General features: G+C 38.9%; 1 protein-coding gene across 7 annotated transcripts in view; it reads right to left on the bottom strand.

The window, feature by feature from the left end:
- Nucleotides 1-24,116, bottom strand: part of TNRC6C (trinucleotide repeat containing adaptor 6C) — a 110,234-nt gene that overhangs the window by 6,057 nt on the left and 80,061 nt on the right. For 3 of the 7 annotated variants that reach the window (XM_085304420.1, XM_085304421.1, XM_085304426.1), the window contains 15 exons: nucleotides 23,712-23,792; nucleotides 22,984-23,041; nucleotides 22,483-22,628; nucleotides 14,832-15,005; nucleotides 13,351-13,497; nucleotides 12,785-12,904; nucleotides 11,319-11,402; nucleotides 10,758-10,989; nucleotides 9,238-9,405; nucleotides 8,116-8,307; nucleotides 7,818-7,961; nucleotides 4,780-4,896; nucleotides 2,136-2,330; nucleotides 1,082-1,152; nucleotides 229-368 (listed from right to left, as the gene is read on the bottom strand). In XM_085304420.1, the coding sequence (XP_085160546.1) occupies nucleotides 229-368; nucleotides 1,082-1,152; nucleotides 2,136-2,330; nucleotides 4,780-4,896; nucleotides 7,818-7,961; nucleotides 8,116-8,307; nucleotides 9,238-9,405; nucleotides 10,758-10,989; nucleotides 11,319-11,402; nucleotides 12,785-12,904; nucleotides 13,351-13,497; nucleotides 14,832-15,005; nucleotides 22,483-22,628; nucleotides 22,984-23,041; nucleotides 23,712-23,792 (2,069 nt within the window). The remainder of the gene's footprint in view (nucleotides 1-228; nucleotides 369-1,081; nucleotides 1,153-2,135; nucleotides 2,331-4,779; nucleotides 4,897-7,817; nucleotides 7,962-8,115; nucleotides 8,308-9,237; nucleotides 9,406-10,757; nucleotides 10,990-11,318; nucleotides 11,403-12,784; nucleotides 12,905-13,350; nucleotides 13,498-14,831; nucleotides 15,006-22,482; nucleotides 22,629-22,983; nucleotides 23,042-23,711; nucleotides 23,793-24,116) is intronic. The other 4 variants (XM_085304422.1, XM_085304423.1, XM_085304424.1 and 1 more) reach the window with 4 other exon arrangements.

Genomic DNA, 24,116 nt, shown 5'->3' with positions numbered 1-24,116 from the left:
TATTAATGGTGAATACCTATTATTGTAATGACCTCTCACTCGGTAGTGTACATATATTCAGCTTGCCATTACTTTATTCCTCTGTGCACCTCTCACATCAGGTAATTTCAAAATTCAGATTGAACTACCTAGGGATCAGCTGTGAATCCCAGCAAACAAATCCTTAAGAAAACAGGTTCTGAGATAAAACTGGCCTCGTAACAAAGGAAAGACAGGGCAGAAACGTACATATGCAGAGATTTCTGGGCCTTGGCTGCCTCTTCCTTGGAACTGTATCGGACCACAGCGTTCCCTTGTGTCAGGTTCAGGTGGAATGTTATTAGAGGGCCATGTTGCAAACACAGTGTCCGCAGTGTGGAACCATCGATCTGGTAAGAGAGGGAGGAAAAATGGTTATTTGCATTTTTGTGATTTTACTTGCCATACTTGCTAACCGAACAACTCTAAAAGTAGTACACAAAAAAAAAGAGAAAAAATATCTTTCTACAAGATCATTTTAGTTACAGACTGATCACTGTCCTCACAGAGGTGAGACATCCTGTCTTTTCAAGATTCCTCTATAGTCCAGTGCACAAATTTTCCCAGTTTAGGTGATATTAATTATATTTATCATTAAAAGTCTACAGATAAGTCAAAGGAGAAACAAATTGTTCATAAATAGAACTTATTTTTTTTCTAAATCATTTTAGATGTTTACATTCAATGCTTTTGGGCTTATGTTCCTCACCATGGGGAGGACTAGAGGCTTTGACAGACTTAAAGAGAAAAATAAAAAACCCACAGGAAATGCAGATTTAAATCCCTGAATCTGCCTTAAGATATCATTCACTTCCAAACTTACACACACATATACTGTACAATGAATGACTAATTACGTACTCATAAACTTCGTATTTCATTCATTCTGTAAAAGCTTTACAGATTCCCTGTAGCAGACATCCAAAACAAATGCAGAATAATGYGTTTTCCTTTCGAACAAACTAAATGACCAAGATTGACAAGTATTGATAAGCATTCCTCTTGCCATTTCTTAAATATGACAGGTTTCTTTTCATAACWAGCTAAGTGTAACTGTGCTTACCTGGGGTGTGAGGTTTCGAAGAACCAGCCAGCTGCTTGTTCTTCCTGAGCTGTCAGTACTCCATGCAGAACCTACAGAATTGCAAACAAAACATTTTACCATGAGTATGGAAAGCACTTTGCAACAAGGAAACGTACCTGGAATTGCCACATTTTAGCAAGAGCAATTGCTACTGAAAACAAATTTAACAACAGTTTGCCCACACCTTCATTTACTGTCTTCTCTGGAATGAAAGGTTGAGGAATAAAAAGCTACTTCTGCTACACTTAAAAGATCTGTGGCATTTTTCACATTCCCATAACAGCTATTAGAAAACGGTGGATGCAGCTATGTCAGGTTACAGTAGAATTAAACAAGAAGAAACATTTTAAAAGCTATTCAGATGCCTAAGCTCAGATTGCCGCTTGTTATTAAAGATTTTTTACAGCACTGCAGCACTCTGCTGTCCTGCCAACGATACATTACTGTGTATGACATTTTCAAAATAGTTATTTCTGCACTGACAATGTTCTGATTAAAGACACTAGGATACAAGCGGTGAAACCTGCTTTTCCTACTTCAGCCTGGGGTTTTACAACCAGAAACTGAACAGGCTTGACATTTATTAGCGGCCTTTGAAAAACCGCAGTACTTCTTTAGTCAGGTGGGTGACCACACTTGGGCTCCAGAGAGAATCCTGGCACCAGCACTGTCTGCCCACCAGGTGGGGCTTTGATGAGGAAAAGCAGACACAAAACGTATCCAAAAGAAATTTTTTAAAATTCAGAAAATGGAAAAAAAAATCCTAGCTGGAGTGAAGTTATTTGGTAATTCATTGGTAAAATTACTAATACAATCACCTGACTGAAGACACTTTCGTTTACAACYTATCCTAGGTAAAATAAACAAATGCACGCTCCATCCTGGAAACAGATACACTCTGCTTGTATTGAACTTCAAGTACTTGCAGCCTAATACAAAACTATGGGGCRCCTCCCCACTGTAACACAAAGAATAGAAGTGAACTACAAAATGAAGGCATGGCATTCGCAAAAAATACAGAAGTCACAAGTACCGGAGGAGTAAGAGCTGGTCCAACCCAGTGGACTGGCACCCCAAGTAGACGATGGCTTGGTGTTTGTTAAGCCTGGAGGAGGTCTTGTCGGAGCAGTAGTGTTTCTGGGTACCTTCCATAGTTCATGGGATAAGGAGGCTTGTGTGTGGGAGATTGGGCCAGAGGACCACGTCGACTTGATGTCTGACAATTTACCTGCAACAGAAAAAAAAGAAGTGTGTATTGTTAATTAGCAACAAGAGTTAAACTGAATGGAATGGGTAATCTTCAAGCTTCAGCATCAAATGTTTCTCCATCTTTGTAGGAGAGAAATGGAATAGCACTCTGCAGCGGATCAGTGATGCTTATCCTATTCACATTGAACTTATATTAGTATTTACATTTTCAAATAATTTAGTATTTAAGCAATCTAATAATACCTGCTCCATTTATTATACAGTTGCCCTTTTCTACCTCCTACTATTTCTCTTTCTCATAAAAGACTGGATACCAGAAAAAAGATCTGAGGAGAGACTTAAGTATTTGAACTCTAATTTCATCAAAATTAAAATGAAACTTCAAAATTCTCTCTCTCACAGGTTGAATAGAATTTAATCACTTCTTGTATACAACTTATTTTACCTAATATAAAGAAACCAGCACATGTGACTGCTCTTCTGATACAATATTAAAATTCTGTATRTAACAAAATATTTCTGAATATTGAAAGTGACAGATACACTTTTTTCAAGTTTTCTCTGTAAAACTGAAATCTTCAGAAGAGTAGATCACATCCCAATCTGCCAACCTTTGTGAAGTTTTACTGCTCAGTTTGTAATTTCTCCAATCAGTATTTTAATCCTTTTACTACTCTTCCTGTCAAATCAGAGCTTTATAAAACAACATGAGACAAACATGAGAATAAAAAGTACAATTCAGCATCCGGAGCCRCGCATAAAATTGAGTCAATATCTAGATCCTGAAACAAAATCCTTTGAAATACTTCACCTTTGGACTTGCACATCCCTGCCTTTCTTCCTTGTAACAACACATGTTCGGAGAGTCCAGTTGCCTTGTCATAGCACATTCCCACTGTCACTACAGCAGCATCACACGTGCGGCCGGAAGGGACAGCAGATATTCTGCTGCTGTGTTTATGCTGGCTCAATGCTTTTCTGTCGGCTGCAGGAAGGACTTGGTCCGCCCAAGCTCAAGATGCAAAACTGACTTGTGAAATTTTTTAAAATCAGATCTGAATCGGCAGAGTAAGCTTCAATTAACTGCTTTGTAAGTTAGCCAAAGAGTTTTTGTTAGCAGCCCTAGAGCCTGATTTACCAATCCAAATCATGGCCTCAGTTATACATGTACAAACTCAAAAATTGCATCTGCTTATCTATTTATATAATCTAAACTCAATGATTTTATATTGAATTATAATAATTTGAGAGAGAGGGTAACCAGTCCTCTGTCTTTCTGCAGACTGTAGCAGCAAAAAGCATTTAACAGTGATGACTGAGGTATTAACAGGAGAAAAAATGGAAGGCAAGGGAAGGAGGAAGCCTAATTTTTACAACTCATAGAGCAGCTCAGCTTGCAATTCAATGCATGATATGTGCACATTACCATAGATTAAATGTTGCTATGCCACTACTTCTCATGGGGTTAACACAAAGATTAGATGAGAGTGCAAAAAATAATAGCAAATAAAGCAGAAATGCAYAGCAGTTAGAAGAAAAGCAAGCCACCGCTTTCATTTTCTTTGCTTTCACTGGAGTAAAACATTTCAAACAAAAGCTTTTTGTTTTCTGAGAGAATGAGGTGCATTCTGCAGTTCAACCTGAAGGTTGCAGCTTCATCTATTCAAAGTGGAAGGTTTTCTTTGATTAAATACAAAAATGATAATACAATCCATACAACAGCCTCTGCACAATTTTATAATGGGACAAATTAGGTATTCAGGTAGCCAGTTAGCAACCAAAGTTTTTGTGACTTACAGAGAGAAGCTTCAGAATTAACAGCTCACTAAAAAGACTGCGACAAGTCACATTATCTAGACCATCTGCAAGCTCAGGCGTATAAGAATGCACGAGGCTTTGGATTGACTATTTAAAGACATTTAAACATGTGTTTAATCTACTTAACTAAGAAGACACACCAACAAAAYAAACCCGTTCTTTAGGAAGCCTTCTAAAACAAAAAAGCAAGCAARCATACATCCTCCACAGAGTACCTCCTTGAGGTACTACTGAACTTTTTCCCAAGTCAAAGATGGTTTGCTTTTAAAAGTGAATTTAATAACAATGATTTCAGATCAGCTCTTACTGGAAGGGTCTAATAAYAGTGTTACTGCCGAGGTCCTACAGAACAGAACACATCCCCTCAAAGYTGCATTGGAAACGGTCGTTAAGAGATCTACATGCCAACCCACAGTGACAGCATGTGGCACCACGTGGAATAAACACATTTTTCCTTAGCACAATTCCAAGCATACCATACAATGCTCACCACTGATGAGCTGCCTACCGATCACAGGACTTAAAAAAAAAAAAAAAAAAAAAAAACTTGTGCCTATAGCAGCACCAACGTAGTAACTGGAAAGGAGCGCTTTCTAGGGCCTTTTCTCAGAATGCAGAGAAATGGAAAGTAGAAAGGCCATTTTTCGTACCTGCAATGCTAGGTGCGGATGCAATGCTGCTGAAAGAGCTACTGTAGCCGGAGGCACTAAGCGGCCAGGCACTCGATGAAGGCAGCGTGGCATTCTGAGATGATGTTGGGGATGACCCTGCAGAACCAGCAAAGAAGCAACTAAGAAAGATGGGCATAATGATGTTTGGTGTGACATAAGCAAATCTATTATGTGCAAATACAAACCACGCAAGTTATTTTCCTTAACCAGCCTGGTCTCTGAAGTCTAGGAATGAAATGTTATAGAAAGCATGATAAAGTGAAGCAGAAGTCTTTAGTGGAAAAGAAAAGAAAGCTGCCACAGTGGCAAACGTATTAGTGCCTGTGCAGAAGACAAATCCTGAATTTCTTTCAATATGCATGACTAAAATATCAGAATTAAACTGTTTAGTCTCAAGGAACAGRCATTATTTACAAAGATGTTTTACCAGCTGACTTGAGCAATGGTAACTGCAGATGAGCATATATGTATATGATAAACTAACCTCTTACCACGGGTGACTTGTCCTAAATTACTGGAGGTAAACACTTCTACATTCTAATGCCCACAAAGATCTTTATTTTTTTGCAGACTTATGATAAAGCAAGGATATATTTTAGCAATCTTTTCCCAAACTAGTAACATTAAAGGAAATAGCCTGAAACCATCTTGGTAAATCGTTTACAATCTGAGGATCTATCTAAGCATACATACAATTTCCTTACTGGCAGCAAATGAAAGAAACTGAACATAAAATAAAATATCTTTGTTATAAAGATCAGAAGAGCTGGAAGTATTCTCTCTAGCCACCAACAAAAATTAAGTGTGTATCTCAGGTGACTTCTCATTACTGACATGCTTAGACATATAGTGATACCGAAACATCTTTAATCAACTAATAAAAATAGACAGGTTCTTTGGAAAAAAGACATAGAGTGATGTACTGAGGTAGAAGGCAGGACTTAATAGGACAGTCTCATCCCTGAGAGCTCAACAAACAAAGTGGGCTAAATGTTCAGCTGCAACAGAAATCAGCCAAACTTTACCTTATCCAGACTTACTGGGCCCCACAGGACACACMAAAACATCAGTCTCAAGCAAAATAACTAAGTATCAAGGCCTTCTCTGGCCATAATCTATTCCCTGTGCAGATACTTCTCTGGAAGCCTGGGGGTAAGAGAATTGTACCAGATTCAGAGGATCATATGCTCAGAGTGCTGAAAAGGATTCTGATTTCATTTGACTAAGACTTTTAGCTCATAGCAGATGATCCTGTAAAGCTTTGTCAGCCATCAGGGCAAACCAAACCCAAAYGCAAGCTTAGGTTTTGTGTATTTATAAGTGTACAGTGCAAGGACAGCATAAACTGCTGCCTAGCCCTGTGGGTGGATTTGAGCTCCATTAATACAATTTTTGCACTGCAGCATGTGCAGTGTTCGAAGATGGTCTCTCCCCAGCAGCGTGCCATGAAAGCCCCCATCTCATATGAAGGAGCGCTTGCAAGAACGCAGAGGATTTTATGCAAAGCAAATACCTAGACTATACATGCATCAAGAAACTGATTCAGCAATGATACTTTAATTAAAATTATATTATTTACATTAAAAAGATTAAAAAAAAAGCTGATGAGGAAAGGTAGCATATTACAGACCCCCAAAACCACTGTTTATCACAGGGTTTTGTCTTTTGGAGGCCTCTACTACTGCAAAGGTCATCTATACTGACATTCTGYAGGGAATTTAATTATTTCTTCTCTCCATGGATAGATTACATACCAATAGAGCTAATGTGCATTTTCCTTCTACAAAGAAATAAGACCTGCAGTAGTTGTCATCTAACATACAGGTGCAGCTCTGCAATACTATGTTTTTGGCTTAAAGGGAACATTTCTTGGATGCATCTGATCTCAACTTTGGCTGAATTATATTTTTGTACTTTTCTATTTAGCACTGCAAAGATTACTCCAAACATTTCATGTTGCCTGCTCCTTAAAGTACACTGGGGTCATTACAAGTTAATTCATCATTACCCCTGCACATAAACACTTGATGTTTCAGCAATAAAGACTGCTTTCTGGCAGTTTCAAAGCTGGTGAGAGACGCAACTCAATGTTATTTCAGGCAACGAAAATCCATGCCTCCTTTCCCTCAGATTCCATATACTTTCCCCCAAGTTAACAAGTGCAGAGCTGGAAATCAGTTTCAAGGACAATTCTGATTTTTAAGTTGTGCTGATATCACTCATGTAACTACTATAACAAAATCCACAATTTGAATCTTGACAAGTCCTTCTGACAACCTGATTAGAAAAYTCCTGTGCGTGCTACAGTGCTCTAGCAGACTTTTCAGATAACTTGCTTCTTGTGGCATACTGACCACAATTAAATCAAGCCATCCTTCCTTTGATCCACTCTCAGTGTRTCTAGTTGGCAAGCAGCATTGCCCTGCTGCTTTATCATTTTATAGAATATCCTTTTCATTCTGGACTAAATCTGGACTACCGGGACAAAAGAAATGGAAATGGTTTGGGGAAATACTAGTTTACAAGTTAATTCTCTTTTTCTTTTCTTTGAGGATTTTTGGGTTAACACAGGTCCAATTCCTTTTCCTGTTTGAGCTTTTAATGAAGCAACAATTGCGTATGACAGCAGCTTGCTGCCTCAGCAACAACTGTGGAATTTAAGAATTATGACTTGATGAATATTTCATATAGGATAAGAGATTRGTCAGTATATGGAGCAAAATCTTGTGCAAAACAAAATGTCAGGAATTATACAGGGTAGGAGAACTTCCAGTGATCACGAAAGCTTATATTAAATCTCACAACTTTTCCCAATATAAAAATATTCATATTCCTGTGGAGAAAGCAGGGCCTTCRTAGTCCCCTATTTCTGGATTTTCAGTGAATGTTCATTAGCAGAAGCATTATCAGATCTGGATTACACGCAAAAATATACTACAACCATAATATATGAAGTCAATTTCTTTGAAAAGAAGAAAAAAGAAATAAACAGATGTGAAAGCAGTACGTGTGTTTACCTCCACTCTTGAGAAGATAGCGATTAACATCCTGTATGGTGGTGTTTATGGTGGGCCCAGTCGGAACACTTCCAGGAGTAACATCAGGGTCATTTTCAGGATCAATGTTCTGCAGTCCTTTCCATGGCACTCCTGGATGAAATTCTGTTGCAAAAATAATAAAATCAACAGTACATAAGGTCATAATTTTTCATTCTAATTTCTTCTTGTGTGTCAAAAGATAATTGGGTTCAATAAATAAAATCAGCAATAGTTTTTAAGGATGTGAGTTTAACATGAAAGCTTTGTGTTTTGTTACCTGGTGGCCAGTTTATGCTGGAGCCATTGGAAATTTTATCACTATCAGTTTTGGCACGTGACCAGCTGTGTGGAACAGCTACAGGTGGACTGGCTGGCGACTCACTGTTTTGGATCAGATCATACCGGCCATAAGAGTCATCAATGGAGGACTTTCCCGGAGGACCAATACTTAAACCTCCAGGGATAGCACCTGAAATGAATGAAATGGAAAATCTTTGTTTAGGAGTGGGATTGATTTTCAGTATTCAATTTTCTCTGAACCTATACTTATTATTATGTTTTTTTCTTTATTTCAAAGCTTAAAAAAGATAAAATTAAAACGTAAACCCAGCACGTAAGGCTTAGCAGCTGTACAGCCTTACTAGTAATTACAACTGTGGAATATACCACTGGTACATTAATCTAGGCTTTCAAGTTAGCTAAAGAAATTCAGATTAGTTCACTCTCCAAAAGACAGTAAGTAATTCAAATTGTTACTATGACTGTAAACAGGAATTTGCTGAGACAGCATACTAAGAAATATCATTGTAGGCATGCCCTGCTCTCGTCCTTCCTTAGATATTCATTACTAGCTGGGTGGCTGACTTGGAATGGCCATTCTTATGTTCTCACAAATTATTAAATAGCAGTCAGGCATAAGTAGTACAACTATTTGCAGGAGAAGAAAACGTTGTTAAGTAAAATACTTCATGCTGCTAATAATAAAAAAACAGGATACTGTAAAGTTCACGGAGCATCCTGTTCTAAAAGAACTAGGAAAAAAATGACTCAGGATATTGGATGCTGATAGGGATAAAGGTGTTAAATGCATTTAAAAGCACATTTTTTAAAGCTTTTCTAAACTAATGTCAGGAAACTCTTCGGAAAGAAGGCGTATGTGTGTGTAGGGGGTGTTTTTTTGTTTTGTTTTGTTTTTTAAAAGCAGCTCATCCTGGCCAGGAGAGAAAAAAAAAAGATTAACAGCTCAACACTTCTGGAAAACTATGAAGTCTGTGCTCCTACCTCTCAATGTATATATACTTATATCYTAAAGGAAAAAAGAAAAAGAAATAAAATTACAATTCCAATGTGATTCAAATCTTAAAAAGCCAAACGGACACAGAGGTTACATGTGACATACCGTGCTTGCTGGAGTTCTGGTCAAGCGAAGAAGCAGCACTAGACAGATTATCCATTGAGTTGGGGTGTGTCCACTGAGGAAGGCGAGACTGGGACTGAGAAGTGTCCTTCACTGACAAACCACCAGTAATGTCCATGTTATTTACATTCATGTTCGGGTTCAGTCCAGCTAAGGTGAAGTAAGTCATTAGACATAAATAATATACCAGCAGATTAAAAAAGAAAGTTTGACTTAAAAACCTAGCTAATGGTTTCAAATATTTTTATATATGTGTAGTAATTTACATTTTCAGTCTGCTGTCAGAATGTTTTGCTTCTGTGGGAAAACCAATCTACAATACAACTCCAATGAATTCAGAAAATATTAAGATGTTGCTAAAAAGAAAAAAAAATCCAAAACCGAACACATACAAATGTATTTTTATGACGCCAGTCTCTTCAGTTGTTCCAGAAAAGGCATTCTGTAAGAATGCATTGGAATGCAATGTTTAAACTAGTGAAGAATTTGCAGCATTTCATTGCTAAACTAAAGTATTCCTCAAGTCTTACTGGCACATCTTTATCTTGCAGATCATTTTATTTTGCTAGCAACATAAAAAAAAAGTGATTGACTAATCAGTCATATAGCAAATCAGCTATTAATTCATTAGAGGAGATATTACACTATTTGAGTATATACTTGAATATAGAGAATAAAATCACTCAGACTATACTTTAATTCAATATATATATGATATTTAGGGAAGAATTTTGACAGGCTTCCATAATATGAACCTGAATCCTTTTAGATACATAATCATGAGCATTAGTAGATCACAGATAGCYGAAATATGATAAAAAAATTCTTAGTCTTGGCCCTTAATTCATAAATTCTTTTGCCTTCTGACACTCCTGCTGTAATAGTTACCCACAGCAGCTAGAGTTACCTTTTTAACAGCCACATGGYAAATAAAGCTTGGCAATTCTATTGTACAGAGCAAACACAATGGCACAARGAGATTACATGAATTCCCCTATGTCGTAAGTGAAGTCTATGGCATACACTAAACAATACTAGAAAATAAGTTTTTTTTGTTCAACGTCTCTTAAAGTTGGATCCATTATTTTGAAAYCATACCTGACAGATCTCTACCTAACCTACCACAAATGACCAGTGATGAAGATTTCAGAGCCTTCCCAGGCAATTTACTCCAGTACTCTTTTGTTAGAGTAAATAAGTGTCCTTACTCTTCAGTTAGATCCCCTTTGAAGCAACAAAAGTTTATTACYTCTTGCACTGGGAACAGCAGACATGCAAGATTTCTTTGAAGCTATTTAAATTTCTGTAGACTGCTGCATGTCTCCTCTTTAAACTACAACRACCAATGAACTTCATTTTTCTTCACCAGTCACGTTTATTTAACAAACATAACTTTTGCATTTCTTAATTTACTACACTGTAGAGCAAAGTAGTTAGACACTGAAAGAAAGGCATTCTCTCTGCCTTTTCAATACCAAATGGCTTTAATGAAGGACACTTACCAAGAGGGTAAGGAGCAAAGGTGTTCGGTGAAGACTGTTGCTCTTTGGTCTGCAGGTCAGGTAGGCCGGGAGCCTGGGGATGGGGTGAAAAGCTATCCATGGCTGATTTGCCTGCAGAGGGGTGCAAAGATAGATGTGGAGGGGGAGGCTGCTGCTTCATAAGCAGGGCCTGGGCCAGCTGGCGCTGGTGCTGCTGGATCTGCTGCTGCATGTTATTGATTGTACGTGCAACCTGGCAACAAAAGAAAAAGAATGAATAAATGTACAGTGGAACAAAAGGACACTAGACTTCTTGTGCCACTTTCTACACTGAAATAACGCAACAGATCTCTCTTTACAAATAAAAATTGACTAAATTAAGAGAGTTGAACAGCTTTCTTCCAATAACTGAATTTTGTGGAAGTGTTATTATTCTAATAGTCTTTCCTTTTCATTATTCAAACTATGCACTATGTTATTATTTCTAAGGATACTTCAGTTGTTTCGGTGCAACATTTACAATCTCTTACTGCTACTGAAATCAAACTCTAACGGGGAAATTGAGTTAGCAGTTACACCTACTTGCTGCTCCTGTTGTCTCATGGGTCCGGAAACATTACGCTGAGCCTGTAACATCTGCTGCTGGATTTGTAAACGTTGGTACGCCTACAAGAGGGAATGAGAGGTCAAAGCTCCGACCATATACAACAAGCCTAACATGCTTGCTTGAACTTGCTCTTGTAAACCATAAAATAGAAAAGACCCAGCTCTTGGAGTTTTCTGAAAGCTATTAATGAAGCAGAAGTAATAATCTTGTAACAAAGGTATTATAAAATGTATTCAAGTCCAGAGTTTTTTTTTTATAAAACCAAACGGGAAAATGAAACTACTGAAGATTACGTTTGTCAGGACTGRCTGCTCATTAAAGACAGGAACCGGACTTTTTTTACAAATAGTTTGTAAGATAAGAAGCAAAACAAAGAACAAGGTTACAACTATTAGTATTCATTGTATTTCTATAGTATTAAGTTGTTTTGTTTTGGTCATGTTGAATTCTGGCAAAACATTAAATTTAATCAGTTCAAAAATCAAAACTAAAACATACACTAGCAATAACAAGCTTATTTACATTAAATGTTGCCTTAGTCCTGAAAAATTCCACAATTGTAATGTGGTTAATTGGGCAGTAAAGTCTTTTTTTCAAGGTATTCTYTCTCTGGATCACTTGAATTTAAAAAGAAAATTGAGTTCTACACTGGTACTTCTCAAGTAGCTGTGTACTGCCTAATTATCACCATTGTATGAGACCAACRTGGTTCTCCTCAAAACTGGGAAAGCAGTTCAGAAAAGAATAGTGGTAACAAGCACTAACAGAAGGCTTCAACAACTATCATGGTGACATTAGCAACTAAGGTAGTTTGTCATCCACAGTAATCTTATATTGTTAGCAAGCTGTATCAGTTTTGATTAAAAAATATCATAAAACCCGATTACACATTTAACAATTATTTTACTTTTAAATCTAGCAGAAGTACATAGCATTTCAAAACCAAGTAGTTCTTAGCACATGCTGTGATTCCATTATTACAAGAAATCTATCCCAAGCTTTATTATTTGTTAAGGCACTAGAATGAAGTTCTTCAGGTAACTCAGGTGACTAAGGCTGCCAAGATTTCTCTCTTCTTATGTTGTGCCAGATACGCAGAAACTTCACAGTTGGCCAGGCAGTTAGATACGTTGGCATTTAACGCACAAATTAGTGCTGCTTGAGGATATACTGTCTTACTAACACCAGCGTGACTAAAATTGACTTTTGGATTTCACTGATTAGTTGTAAAGGATAATTATTCTACAAATGTCTATTTATAAAGCCTGAGGTAAAAAACTTGACTTCGTTTCTTTAAAAAGAAACTCTATCATACAAACACCATCTGACTTGTTTTAAAGATCTGTCACTTCCGTTTATGAATTTAGTTAGCAGCTCTCCTATGTTATCTTCATGCCTTCAGTTCTGATTTAGAGCTTAYTTACCACGTCTTTTAACTTACCAGCTGCAGCTGATAGAGCTGGTTCAACATCGTCATATGCTGAGGATTAATTGGCGAGGTTAATAGTGCAGGGTTGAGACCAATGTTTTTTGCTGCAAACTGCAAAAGCTGTGCTTGAACCTGGAAAAGTGAGGTGTATTAAATACTGTATATTCACTGTTAACACTGACAACTATGCAAACCATAAATAAGAGTCACAAGATATCAGCTGAATAACATTACTATTCTCAGAGTCTGTACATGAACTATCAAAAAATTAACAGAAGCTGTAATGCACATCTTAGTAACTATAGCCAAATGTTCACTACAGAAAAAAGCAGGGAACAAACTCCTCAGCTCTCTAAAAATACTGCTTGTTGCAAAAAAGGAGAGGATCTGCATACACAGACAGYGTATGAGAAAATCCTACTCATGTAACATGCTTGTGAGCTAATACATCAGCTCAGAAACAGCAARGAAACAGTGGTTGTGAAGAGTAAAGAGCATGACAGAATACAGACAAGAAGAGAATGCATGGGGGAATCTCCAGGAAAGGGGAAAACACAAAAAAGGAAGTTTCATCCAACCTGAGGGGATAGAAACTGAGGCACTTGAGCACGAAGACTAGGCTGGGATGAATTAAGAGGTTGCACTGGCGGTTGCTGCGGCTGTTGCATGGTCCTGGCTTGTGCTGCTCCGCTATTGCCAAACATACCCAGATTGCCACTCGGTATCTACAGGGGGACAAGACAGACATTGGCAGATAAATGCACCATCCAACATACAGCCTGGATGTTACTTATCTGTGCGGTCTTCATCCTCAACGCCTTTGACAGGCATGAATAAACAAAGCAGTATATGCAGACTGTTCTGCGGGAAGCTTTACTGACTATCAGGTTTAGAATCAGGCACGCCAAATATCACCGCGTACCCACAGCATCCCAAACCTGCCAAAACTCTGTACGGATGTCTGCGCAGAAGGCAGCTGAAGCTGAGGATTTCCACTGTGAGCACRCACAACCCTGGAGAGTCACGAGATAAACAATGAGAAGCACTTGCCAAATGTCTTTGTACTGGCGTGGAAAGGGGTAGGAGAATGAAATCATTAAACTCACAGCATCCTAGACRTTGAATTATCTAGGCCACTCTTGTACACAGTCATTTTACATAGCCACTGATAACGGGCATAACATTAGCACTGTCTCAGCTTCTCAAAGATATGCTTAATGGGCTGCAAGCGTTGGACAAGTATAGCCTTGAGAAAAGTGGCTCTAAGAACTTCACTAACATTTAAGTTGACCTAAAAAGAAGGCAGGTAATCAAAGCCACAGCAGAATGATACATAGAGTTCTGTGCTGCTTTTTCCTATCTTTGCTGGTACTTTGATTTTATGACAAAACTAACCTTTTCATAATCAATAGGAGTATATGACCTCTTAGTGCTTATGAATCAGTCTGTCTCTTAGTATTTAGGAATTTTTCCTTCCATCTCCTTTCCCTTTCATTCCCTTCTAGTGCGCTCCAATGCAGGGACAGACCATCCCTCCTGTCGCAACGTTTTAGGTGACCAGAGGTTCTAGAAGCAAAATTTCTTTCTTCCACCTGTCAAAGCTCTAAGCTGCCTTGGCAGTTATGATGGGAACAAGACRACCCATCGCTTCTCAGCCATCTCATCGCTGAACGATCACGCCAGCCGGGAGAGATGGATCAGAGCAGTGCCTCTGACTGAAACCAACTCTGTGACAAGCAGCAGTGCCTCCGAACCAGAAAGCTCACATCAATCACGGCCGGGCTCTACAGAGCTCAGTCGTACAAATCCGTAACACTCCGGTCTCTTCTCAATGGATGCATGTAATTAGGAGGCCGATTACACCTGAGCACTTGTTTTACATCCTATAAAGTGAAACATTTCCACAGCAGGTCGTTTCTCCACTGTTTTTTCCCCGTGAACAAAGATTGCGTACTCATCTGCACTCGGAGCCACCGCTTCCAAAGGGGGAAGCGGCTGGTGCCGGCCGTGAGCCCCCGAGAGCTGAAAGGCAAGTTGCAGTCTCTCCAAGCAGCCTTACCTGTCTAGAAGAATTCAAGTTTTGCATGCCCAGCCCTGAGGCAATCCCGCCCAGGGTCTGATTAGGGAGTGCACTGTTTGAAAGGGGGAGCTTCAGGCTTGGTGAAGGCAAAAATGGTGAAGTAGTGGGCTCTTCCACTAGGCCGCCATCCTGATTGGAGAAACAAAGGGTGAGCTGTGTGCGGCGCCCAGGAGCGGACAGCGCACAAAACAGTTTCCCATGAAAATATAAAAGGACATGGATGAGCAAAAAAAAAAAAAAAAAAAAAAAAAAAAAAAAAAAGAAAGAAAGAAAAAAGAAAGTATGAATAATAGGGAATGAAAAGTATGGGATGAAGGAAGAAGAAAAAGAGAAACAGGATTAAGGTACTGTTTTTTGTTACATTGTCACACTTAATCCACAAACGCASGTTTCCCCTCAGCCACCTCTCCAGAAGGCGGGGAGGGACTCTATGCCTCAAATTTGGGCTCAGTAATGTAAAGCAAGTACAGCAAGCAAAAGCACTGTATTGCAGAGCTACCACGCAGCCATCTCCTCCGCCCTTGTATTTCCTCTTCACCACCAGATTAAAAGGTGGAAAGGGAAGAGGTCCAGCACTTCTCCTGGAAGCCTGCTGTTACTTCGGCATATGCTCCGAAGCGGAGCATGAACACGTGGCAAAYCACTTTTGCTAACGCCAAACTTGGTAAAGGACAGATAAGCTTATTTGACRCTAGTCTGTATTTGGTTCCAAATCATAGCTCCGCTCTTAAAAAAGCCTTTTTGCATGACTCCCCTTTTCCAAACCAGACACATGAGCCTGTTTGAATATTCATGTAGCACTGACTAATATCCACTATGAAATGTTACTCTCCAATGCATCCATAGAACACAAAACAATTTAAAAGCAGTAATTATTATGTTGTCTTTTTAAGTCTTTATCTAGCCTTTTTAAGAAGGTGGTTAAGACACTGCCTCATCCTCCCCCAGCCTGCTCTCCCCAGGAAGAGCCTGAATTACAGCAATAGATGAGGATCCCCCATCTTTTATCAACCAGCTAGAAGGACCCTCGGTCGAACATGGACACGAGGCACAGGAGGCAGCCCCTGTGGGGGGCAAATAGTGAGTCAGAAAATAAAATAAATCACATAATCCCCAGTTGAAGAGGTATAAATCTAACCATTATTACACTGGKGTAATGACTTCTGTGTCAGCCTCGGCTTTGATGTCTGAGAAGCCTGCAGYAAGCATGATCAAATAACACTGTGCRCTGAGTACAACTCCAAAACCATGCAGGGGAAAAAAAATCTTTAATTTGCCTCATGCCGAAAAGATATTTTTAAGGTAGTATCTTCACTGCCAAAGAAAGGCTTCTTTGTAGCTGACGAGCTATGTTATTTCAACTGATAAACCCAGCCTTCCTGAAGACTACGAGATACTGAAAAATGTTTTGCTTAAAAAAAAAAACAAACCCCAAACCAGATCAGTCCTCTAACCAGATACCCAAACAAATGACCTAACGCACTAAGCACTCCCTGTCAATGCTGCGTGCTAAGTTAACCCTGTAAAAATATGTTCTCAACRGCTATCCTTTGATGCCAAGGAGAAGTTTCTTTACGATCAGGCACTGCGACACTTGGCATGGCATCCAGCTATCCTGAGGGGGACACTGACATTTTCTAATGATATCCCCAAGGCCTTTCAGCTCAAGATATTTTACATGCTACTGGACATCAGTCACACTCTACAAACAACCGCAGCTTGCATGACAGTAACAGGTTCAAGGATTTCTCCTTACATCACGGACATATGTTTACAATTCAATCCTTCCCCCTCTAAAGTGAAAATAATTTCTTGTGTGCTCTGTCTTTCAGGTGCCATTGGTTCCTATGCCAGCACAAGTAATGCCCATGAAAGTCTAACGTAATCTCCCAATTGAGTCAAATATTGCTATTCCCATGTCATTCCTTTTATTTTTTTCATTTAGAATTATTTAGTGCTTGGGAAGATGAAAGACAAGCCGCACTGGAGATTCAGGTTTCCAATTTCCAGAACAGCAGCACTCTGTTTGGCTGCAAGGCCAGCTTGCTCAAAAGCACGCTCCTGAGCTGAACTCCAGCAGACATCTTTTCCAGCCAGTTTATAATACAGCGAGCTTATAATTGCCACCATTCACTTGGTTCTAAATTTTTAATTTGAACTTCTCATAAGGGTGCCAACTGCACTGCACAAATCTGTGCTCTTACAAATTAAACTGAAACCATTTCACATGCAGTATTTTAGCTGGCCAACATGAAGGACTCATCAGCCTCAATGCAGAACAGGTGAAATCTTCACTACTTAAAATCATCTGCAATCCATTTTTTTTCAGCTTCTTTATGTAGTATCGACTATCTGAAGAATAACCTGTTCTACCTAACCTTTCCAGTCCAAACCTTTCCAGTGATTTTGCTACAAATCTATGCCATATTCCCCCCTCAGGTTAAGCAAGTAAACAAACCCCTAACATTGAAATTGCCMAAATCATGCTAACTTCAGAAGAAAATTTAATTTTTTGAAAGGATCTGATGGAGCTGCATCACTACAGGGGCAGTGTTTCCTTCTATACTTATCCAGGGCAAAGCACAAGAATGGTGCTTAATGATATATTATTTTTAAGGCTTTAGAAAGTATCTTACAAGAGTTTCATATCAAATATTACAGAATGCAAGCTGCATTACTTAATTTTTTTTATCTTTTTGAGATATGGACAATTTATCACAGGATTCCTGAACACTTTGGCAATCACTTGCCAACAACTGCCACTTAATGGATCAAAACAGCCTAACAGATGGATGCCAGACTGCAGAAGGTGCCAAAGGTCTTTACACAAAGTCAGTTACAAAAGCAGAAGAAAACACAAATAGTTTTTCAAAACAGAAAAAAAGAATCCTCTTTCAAAGAAGGAAGCTCAGGAAATAAAATTTCATTGCAAAACAGGATTCCTTCAAACCTGACAGAAGTTTTGAACAGGCATAAGAAACTTGCAAGAGGTATAATATTTGGAGATGTGTTTTCACCAGTGTTTTTGGAAACAGAAGAATTCAAAAGATGTTTCAAAATTTAATAGGATAAAATAAAAACAGTCATGGGATCATAGGAAGAAGCAGAGATGGAGGAACAAAGAAAAAATAAAAATCTAACTTAAAGATCTAGTGATCATCATATATGTGCAAAGCCTCAAAAAGTGCTTCTGCATAATGACAAAATATCCCAGTCATTATCCCAAAGACAAGAAGCTATCACACTCAGTAGGGACGACTGAGATCAGAATATGAAGAATAAGGTTTGATTTGAAAGATCTGAAAAATTCCCCATAATATTTGTATTAAAAAGAGCAAACAGTCCAGTCAGGTAGAAAGAACTTTTGTGGAAGAACCTGATGGCAGCCAACATACACGAAGACTTGCAGCCCTGGATTTCTCACTGACACGAAAGATGAGCAGGTCAATGAATAAGATAATATTGAAAAAGAGGCTTAATTTGTAAGAGGTGAATTTCATACATTCCTACACACTCCAGAATTTGGAAGACGGTCTGTAAGTAGCATCAGGGCAAAGGTAAGACAGGACTTGAAGTTGGCAATATAGGAGAAAACATAAAAAAGCAAAGATAGAGGAGAGCAAGAAGGGGAGCTGATATTCTCTCTCTGCTCTGTTTTAGGCACTTTGATATATCTATGACATTTTCTCAGTGGTCCAGAATTCAATGTTAGCATCTAATTGTGCTAGAAAGTTAAATGAAACCTCTTTATGGTTCAGGATTTTCAATAGAGGGGTGCAATACACAGGTGCAATGAGAATATACACTAAACTTGAGTCCTAATACTCATGAGTGGTACCCAACCCAAACACCTACGCATCAAGAAAAGATCGTTTGAAGCACTCTGGGCTACCAGGAAAATCTTACATTTCCCTTTTTTCCTGTTTGTTTGTTTTTACAAATTTGATGGCACCAGAAGACATCAGGTAGCATCTTCAAGCAAACCTGATACCTAAGAACAACATGCTTGACTCCAAGTATAAGATAACGTGGCTGAGATCACGTATCAGGGTACTGCTAGGTTGGATCTGTATTTTCTTGAAGCCATTGGATTTTCTCCCTTCTCCTTTTATAGTGCTAAAGGGTAAGATCCTGAAAAATAATACAATTAACAAAGGACGGTGTGCCAAAGATTAACTCAAAGATTAACACAGAGCAAAAACTATAAGTAGTTACCATGGTAAGTGGTGAGGAACAAGTCAACACAGAAATTCAAAGATGTTTAGTTGCACAGACCAATCTGTGCAACCTTTTTAACTGCATAAATGAATGCTGACTTTACCTTTCAAAGAAAATGCAACAGAAACAGCACTGAGACTCAACTCAAGCGAGCCGAAAGGACCAGCTGAGAGAGCAGCAGCAATGAGCCCACCAGCCCAGCTTTCAAGTTCACCAAAAACAAGAATTTTACATAACTTACTGAAGACTCAGCAAAGCCAAATAAAAGGGTAGTGACTTCATAAGACAATAGGTAAAGTCAGGGATGCTGGCTTGGATGCTTTGTGCAGCTGTGGCAGAGAGCTTATTCAGCAACCACAGAGAAGGATGACCTAATTGGTACTGAGGCAGCTCACGCTTCATGCTCTGAAATCGTACCTCAAAAGGGCAAAAAAGTTTYGAAGAAGAAAAGCTGCTCTAGTAGTATGAKAYACAAATATGGAAAGAGTAACTCTGGAAAAATCCCCTGTTCTTAGAGTAGAGACTACATTTCTTTAATCCACTTAGCAGGCTGCTCAGCACTGTGATAGCTAACAAATATAGTTTGGAATCACACTTACTTCCTCCGTTATAAGAAAGTCATCATGACAGACTATGCCTAGACTAACAGATTTTACTAGCTGTTTGAATATGAATGATTTTAGTGCTCCCCTTTCAATACTTGTGTTCAACATATGTTTCCATAATTATGTGTTATGCTGCATTTAATGAACCTCTCTCTTTGGCAATAATGTTACTATTCAAGATACTGTTATACTAGAAAAGAAAAGGTTAATGGGCATACATGCACTAATTTTGTGTCCTTCATCAAAAGAGGGATCCTTCAATTAACATATTCATTGAGGTTTGCCACAAAGAAATAGATTGGCCCTAGTTAAGAATAAATGATGAACTTTACAACGGCAAGAAGAGAAAAAGAGGAAAGAAGAGCTAGGTTGAGTCTCATATGCTGAAAATATACAGTATCAGCCCAATCTAGTTTAAGGAAGGACAACGTTAAAGACACCACACCACTATAACATGAGCCCTGAGAGAACAGTGTTAGTTCCTCACAGGTAGAAAAGTGTGTTTCTAATATATTCATATATGGAGGAAACTGCCATGATACTACACTAAGAAGCACTCTCACAGCGTTTGAACTATCACAACTTTTCCTATTTAAGGACTCTCTAAAGCAAATCTTATACATGTACTCATTTTTCTTGTTAACATAAGTTGCAAGTGTATCATAGAAAAATCAAATCAACTTGTTTACAGTCTGCAATGTACAAGAATCATAAAATCAGTAAGGCTGGAAGGGACCTCTGGAGATCATCTAGTCCAACCTCCCTGCTCAGCACAGTCACCTAGAGCATGTTAGACAGGATTGCATCCAGGCGGGCCTTGAAGATCTCCAGAGAAGGAGACTCCACAACCTCTCTGGGCAACCTGTTCCAGTGCTCTGTTGCTCTCACAGTGAAGAAATTCCCCCTCACGGTCAGGCGGAACTTCCTGTGGTTCAATTTCTGCCCATTGCCTCTTGTCCTGTCACATGGGACAACTGAAAAGAGTTTGTCCCTTTCCACTTGACACCCTYCCTTCAGGTACTTATGCACATTGATAASATCCCCCCTCAGTCTTCTCTTCCCCAGGCTGAAGAGGCCCAGCTCTCGCAGCCGTTCCTCAGAGGGCAGGTGCTCCAGCCCTCTGATCATCCTCGTAGCCCTATGCTGGACTCTCTCCAGTAGCTCCMTGTCTCTCTTGTACTGGGGAGCCCAGAACTGGACACAGTACTCGAGATGAGGCCTCACCAGGCTGAGTAGAGGGGCAGGATCACCTCCCTCGACCTGCTGGCAACACTCTTCCTAATGCACCCCAGACCACCATTGGCTTTCTTGGCCACAAGGGCACATTGCTGGCTCATGGTCAACTTGTCATCCACCAGCACTCCCAGGTCCTTCTCTGCAGGACTGCTCTCCAGAAGGTCAATCCCCAGCTTATACTGGTGCCYAGGGTTATTCCTCACTAGGTGCAGGACTGCTCTCCAGAAGGTCAATCCCCAGCTTATACTGGTGCCTAGGGTTATTCCTCCCTAGGTGCAGGACTCTGCACTTGCCCTTGTCGAACCTCATGAGGTTCCTCTCCACCTTTTTGGATTAGGACTGCAATATAGCAGAAATAGTAACAGTTGCCATTAAAAGGTCAGTGTTCACCAGCTGTTCTAGCATAGCACCCAGATCTGAAAAACCACACTAATTTCCCACTAATTCTCCCACCTGGGAACCTATCACACTTAGGATTCTAATTTTAAACATAGCACTATAGTTAAGACTACAAGAAAACACTGGGTGAAGGACCAGGAAAACAATCATTATTCAGGGTCCAAGAAGTTTTTAATATAGTCCGTTCTAACAAGACTAGATGTTTTTACTACCTCACATCTGACGAGCAGCCCACATAAAATGAATTGGTTTCAGTACAGTTTGTAAAAGGTATTGATTTCCATACTCAGAAAAAAACCCAAATACAAAAGTCAAAAATCACTCACTATTATCGCTTCAARTAACTGATGAAAAAAGAATGGGATTGCAGACTTCCTCAATAATTTTCTGGGGGACTGTGAGGTGCTTTAGTGGGTCAGTGCATAGGGCTTTACCTCAGGCTGTAAACTGCATTTCCTTTTGAAGACCTGGCTGCACTGTTCCCTATGTCTTTCTTTTTTTAGGCACTTTGTTTCTTGGACACACTAACTTCTATAGCCTTATACTCAGGCATTACTTGGTCCTGAAAAACTGGTCATACATGACCATACATGTTTATCAGAGAAACTATTTATCACTGTGCATGTCTGCTCTTTGAGTTAACATACATAAATCAGCTCCTCATTCCTATTTAAGTAGTGAATTTCCACAAGAATCTACAAGGAGCTCAGAACCAAAATATGTATGAGAAGCCTAGCTCTTTTGAAGATTTTGGCCTTGGTCCCTACTTGCTCATTAGCCTGGGCAATGCTTACTGACTCCCTAGATTCTTAGACGGTGAAGCTTTCTGTTCACCCTGTTTCTTTTTTCTCCCTCTTACTAACTCCACYGCACATTTTTGCCCCATTACTAAATTCTGTTGCATTACTGATTCCTCAGCRTTTTTTTTTCCCCCAAAAACACAACATTGGGGGTGATCATTATTTATTTCCATGTAGAAACCAAATTAGTGTCTCTTTCCTACAAGGACTAAATTCACACAAGATAAAGGAAGAGAATTAAAGTAATAAACTAGTATGTAATTATATATCACATTTCTTTGCAGAGCTTTCTAAACAGACAGTGGAAATCATCAGTACCTCTACATCATGTACAGTTCTGACTTGTCAATGATACCATGTTTCTGAGCTTACCTTGTCGAGGAAGGTGGGGCGGTCCATGGAAGACTCTTTGGAGATTGGTGGTGGGCGGCAGCCAAGGGGTTTGGTGACCATTCCATTGTAGTCGGTCACTCCCATTCCACGCTTGTCCATTTCCACCTTCTTTTCCAGCAGAGCACCTTCACAGAAAGCAAGGGAAAATACACTGAAAAACAGAACTGATGCAAAGAGAGAGGATTTGCCAAAACTCCGAAAACCAAAATACACTGGAAACCATTTCTAGATCTGTTACAAGTCACTCCTGCTTAAAGAGAAAACTACACATTTTGCCTCTGAAAGTACTAAAATCTACACACYCTTGCTGGTCTTGATAGTAACCCACAGAAGTGTCTTCCATACAAAGATGCAAAAACAACAAAAAACTACTTGAAAAATAAAGTTATCCAATTAAACTGGGTAAGATCAAACTCCAGAATCATGAATGTTTTCTGAGCTACATTAAAGAGAAAAACATTTAGTTACACAGCTACTTACTCATGGCCTGATCGAGATTCATATTGTTGCTCTTCAAGGCCTCTTCCGCTGGCTCTCTCTGTTAACRATATGGATTACGTTAAAAGAAAAAGTAACCACACTTATATGACTCCAAAGCAAATTGAGAAAACAGCTACGTCTCTTAAATAYTGGATTTAATATTGACTAAGTGGCAAAAATTTTGTTTATACATGTTTTTTCTGCTTTTATCAATTCCCACAAAGACCCAGTTGTTTCAGTTTGTCATATAAGTAACAGTCGTGAGAGGTCAAGTCATACGCATCTCTTATTAAATTACTTCCTATTTTCTGCAGTTAAATTAAGTATCACTACTATATGCCTCTCTTGGCAAATAAACAAATAAATTAAAAAAAATCCAACACACAGCTATACTCTAATTCCATCTGTTTAATGAGGAAATGGGGTACAGAAGAATTAGTACTGAAGTTYAAAGTAATACCTGTTGTAAAATTCAAAACTTCAGAAGTTCTACAAATGTCATCAAGTTGAGTATACTAGCAAGTAATCTCAGAGAGCTTTGTATCAACTTCTGGTAAATTTCTGAAATTAGGGAAAACGTCTACATGCAGATAACAGAACTAATTACCTGAAAAGAGGAAGACTATTTTTTTTTTTTTTTTTTGTAGCTACAGTCTGAAACATCAGAAACAGAACTACAAGCTACAGAAGCAAAGCCACAGATATGCTAAAATGCAAACACTACTCACAGGGAAGCCCATGTCTGTGAGCTGTTTTATCAGACGGTTCATGATCCAGGCCTCATCTTGCTTGCTAGATGTCTTCATGCCCTGAGAAAGTAAGTGGGAAACTCCATTAACTCATTTCTATAAGCAAATTAACTCATTTCTATAAGCAAACTGCTGACATGTAAATCAAATACATGACCCATTTTCCTCTTAATAATACATGCTACTATAAGCTCTGTTAGTACAGATATTTATAATGTATACAGGAACCTTACAAACAAAATATCTGAGATTCTCTTCCCCCACAGAGCATAAAAATTTGGTCTTGGTTGAACAGCTGTTGAATGCACTATTCGCTATTTGATTCRCTGACCAATGAATTAAAGCTACCTTTTAATTTTTGCATCTTTACTATTGGCAGAAAAA

This window comes from Rhea americana, unplaced genomic scaffold, assembly GCF_003343005.1.
Source record: "Rhea americana isolate MKP2758 unplaced genomic scaffold, rheAme1 scaffold_21, whole genome shotgun sequence".
NCBI lineage: Eukaryota > Metazoa > Chordata > Aves > Rheiformes > Rheidae > Rhea > Rhea americana.
Note: the sequence above shows the minus strand (reverse complement) of the source record. Positions and strands in the feature narration are given on the sequence as shown.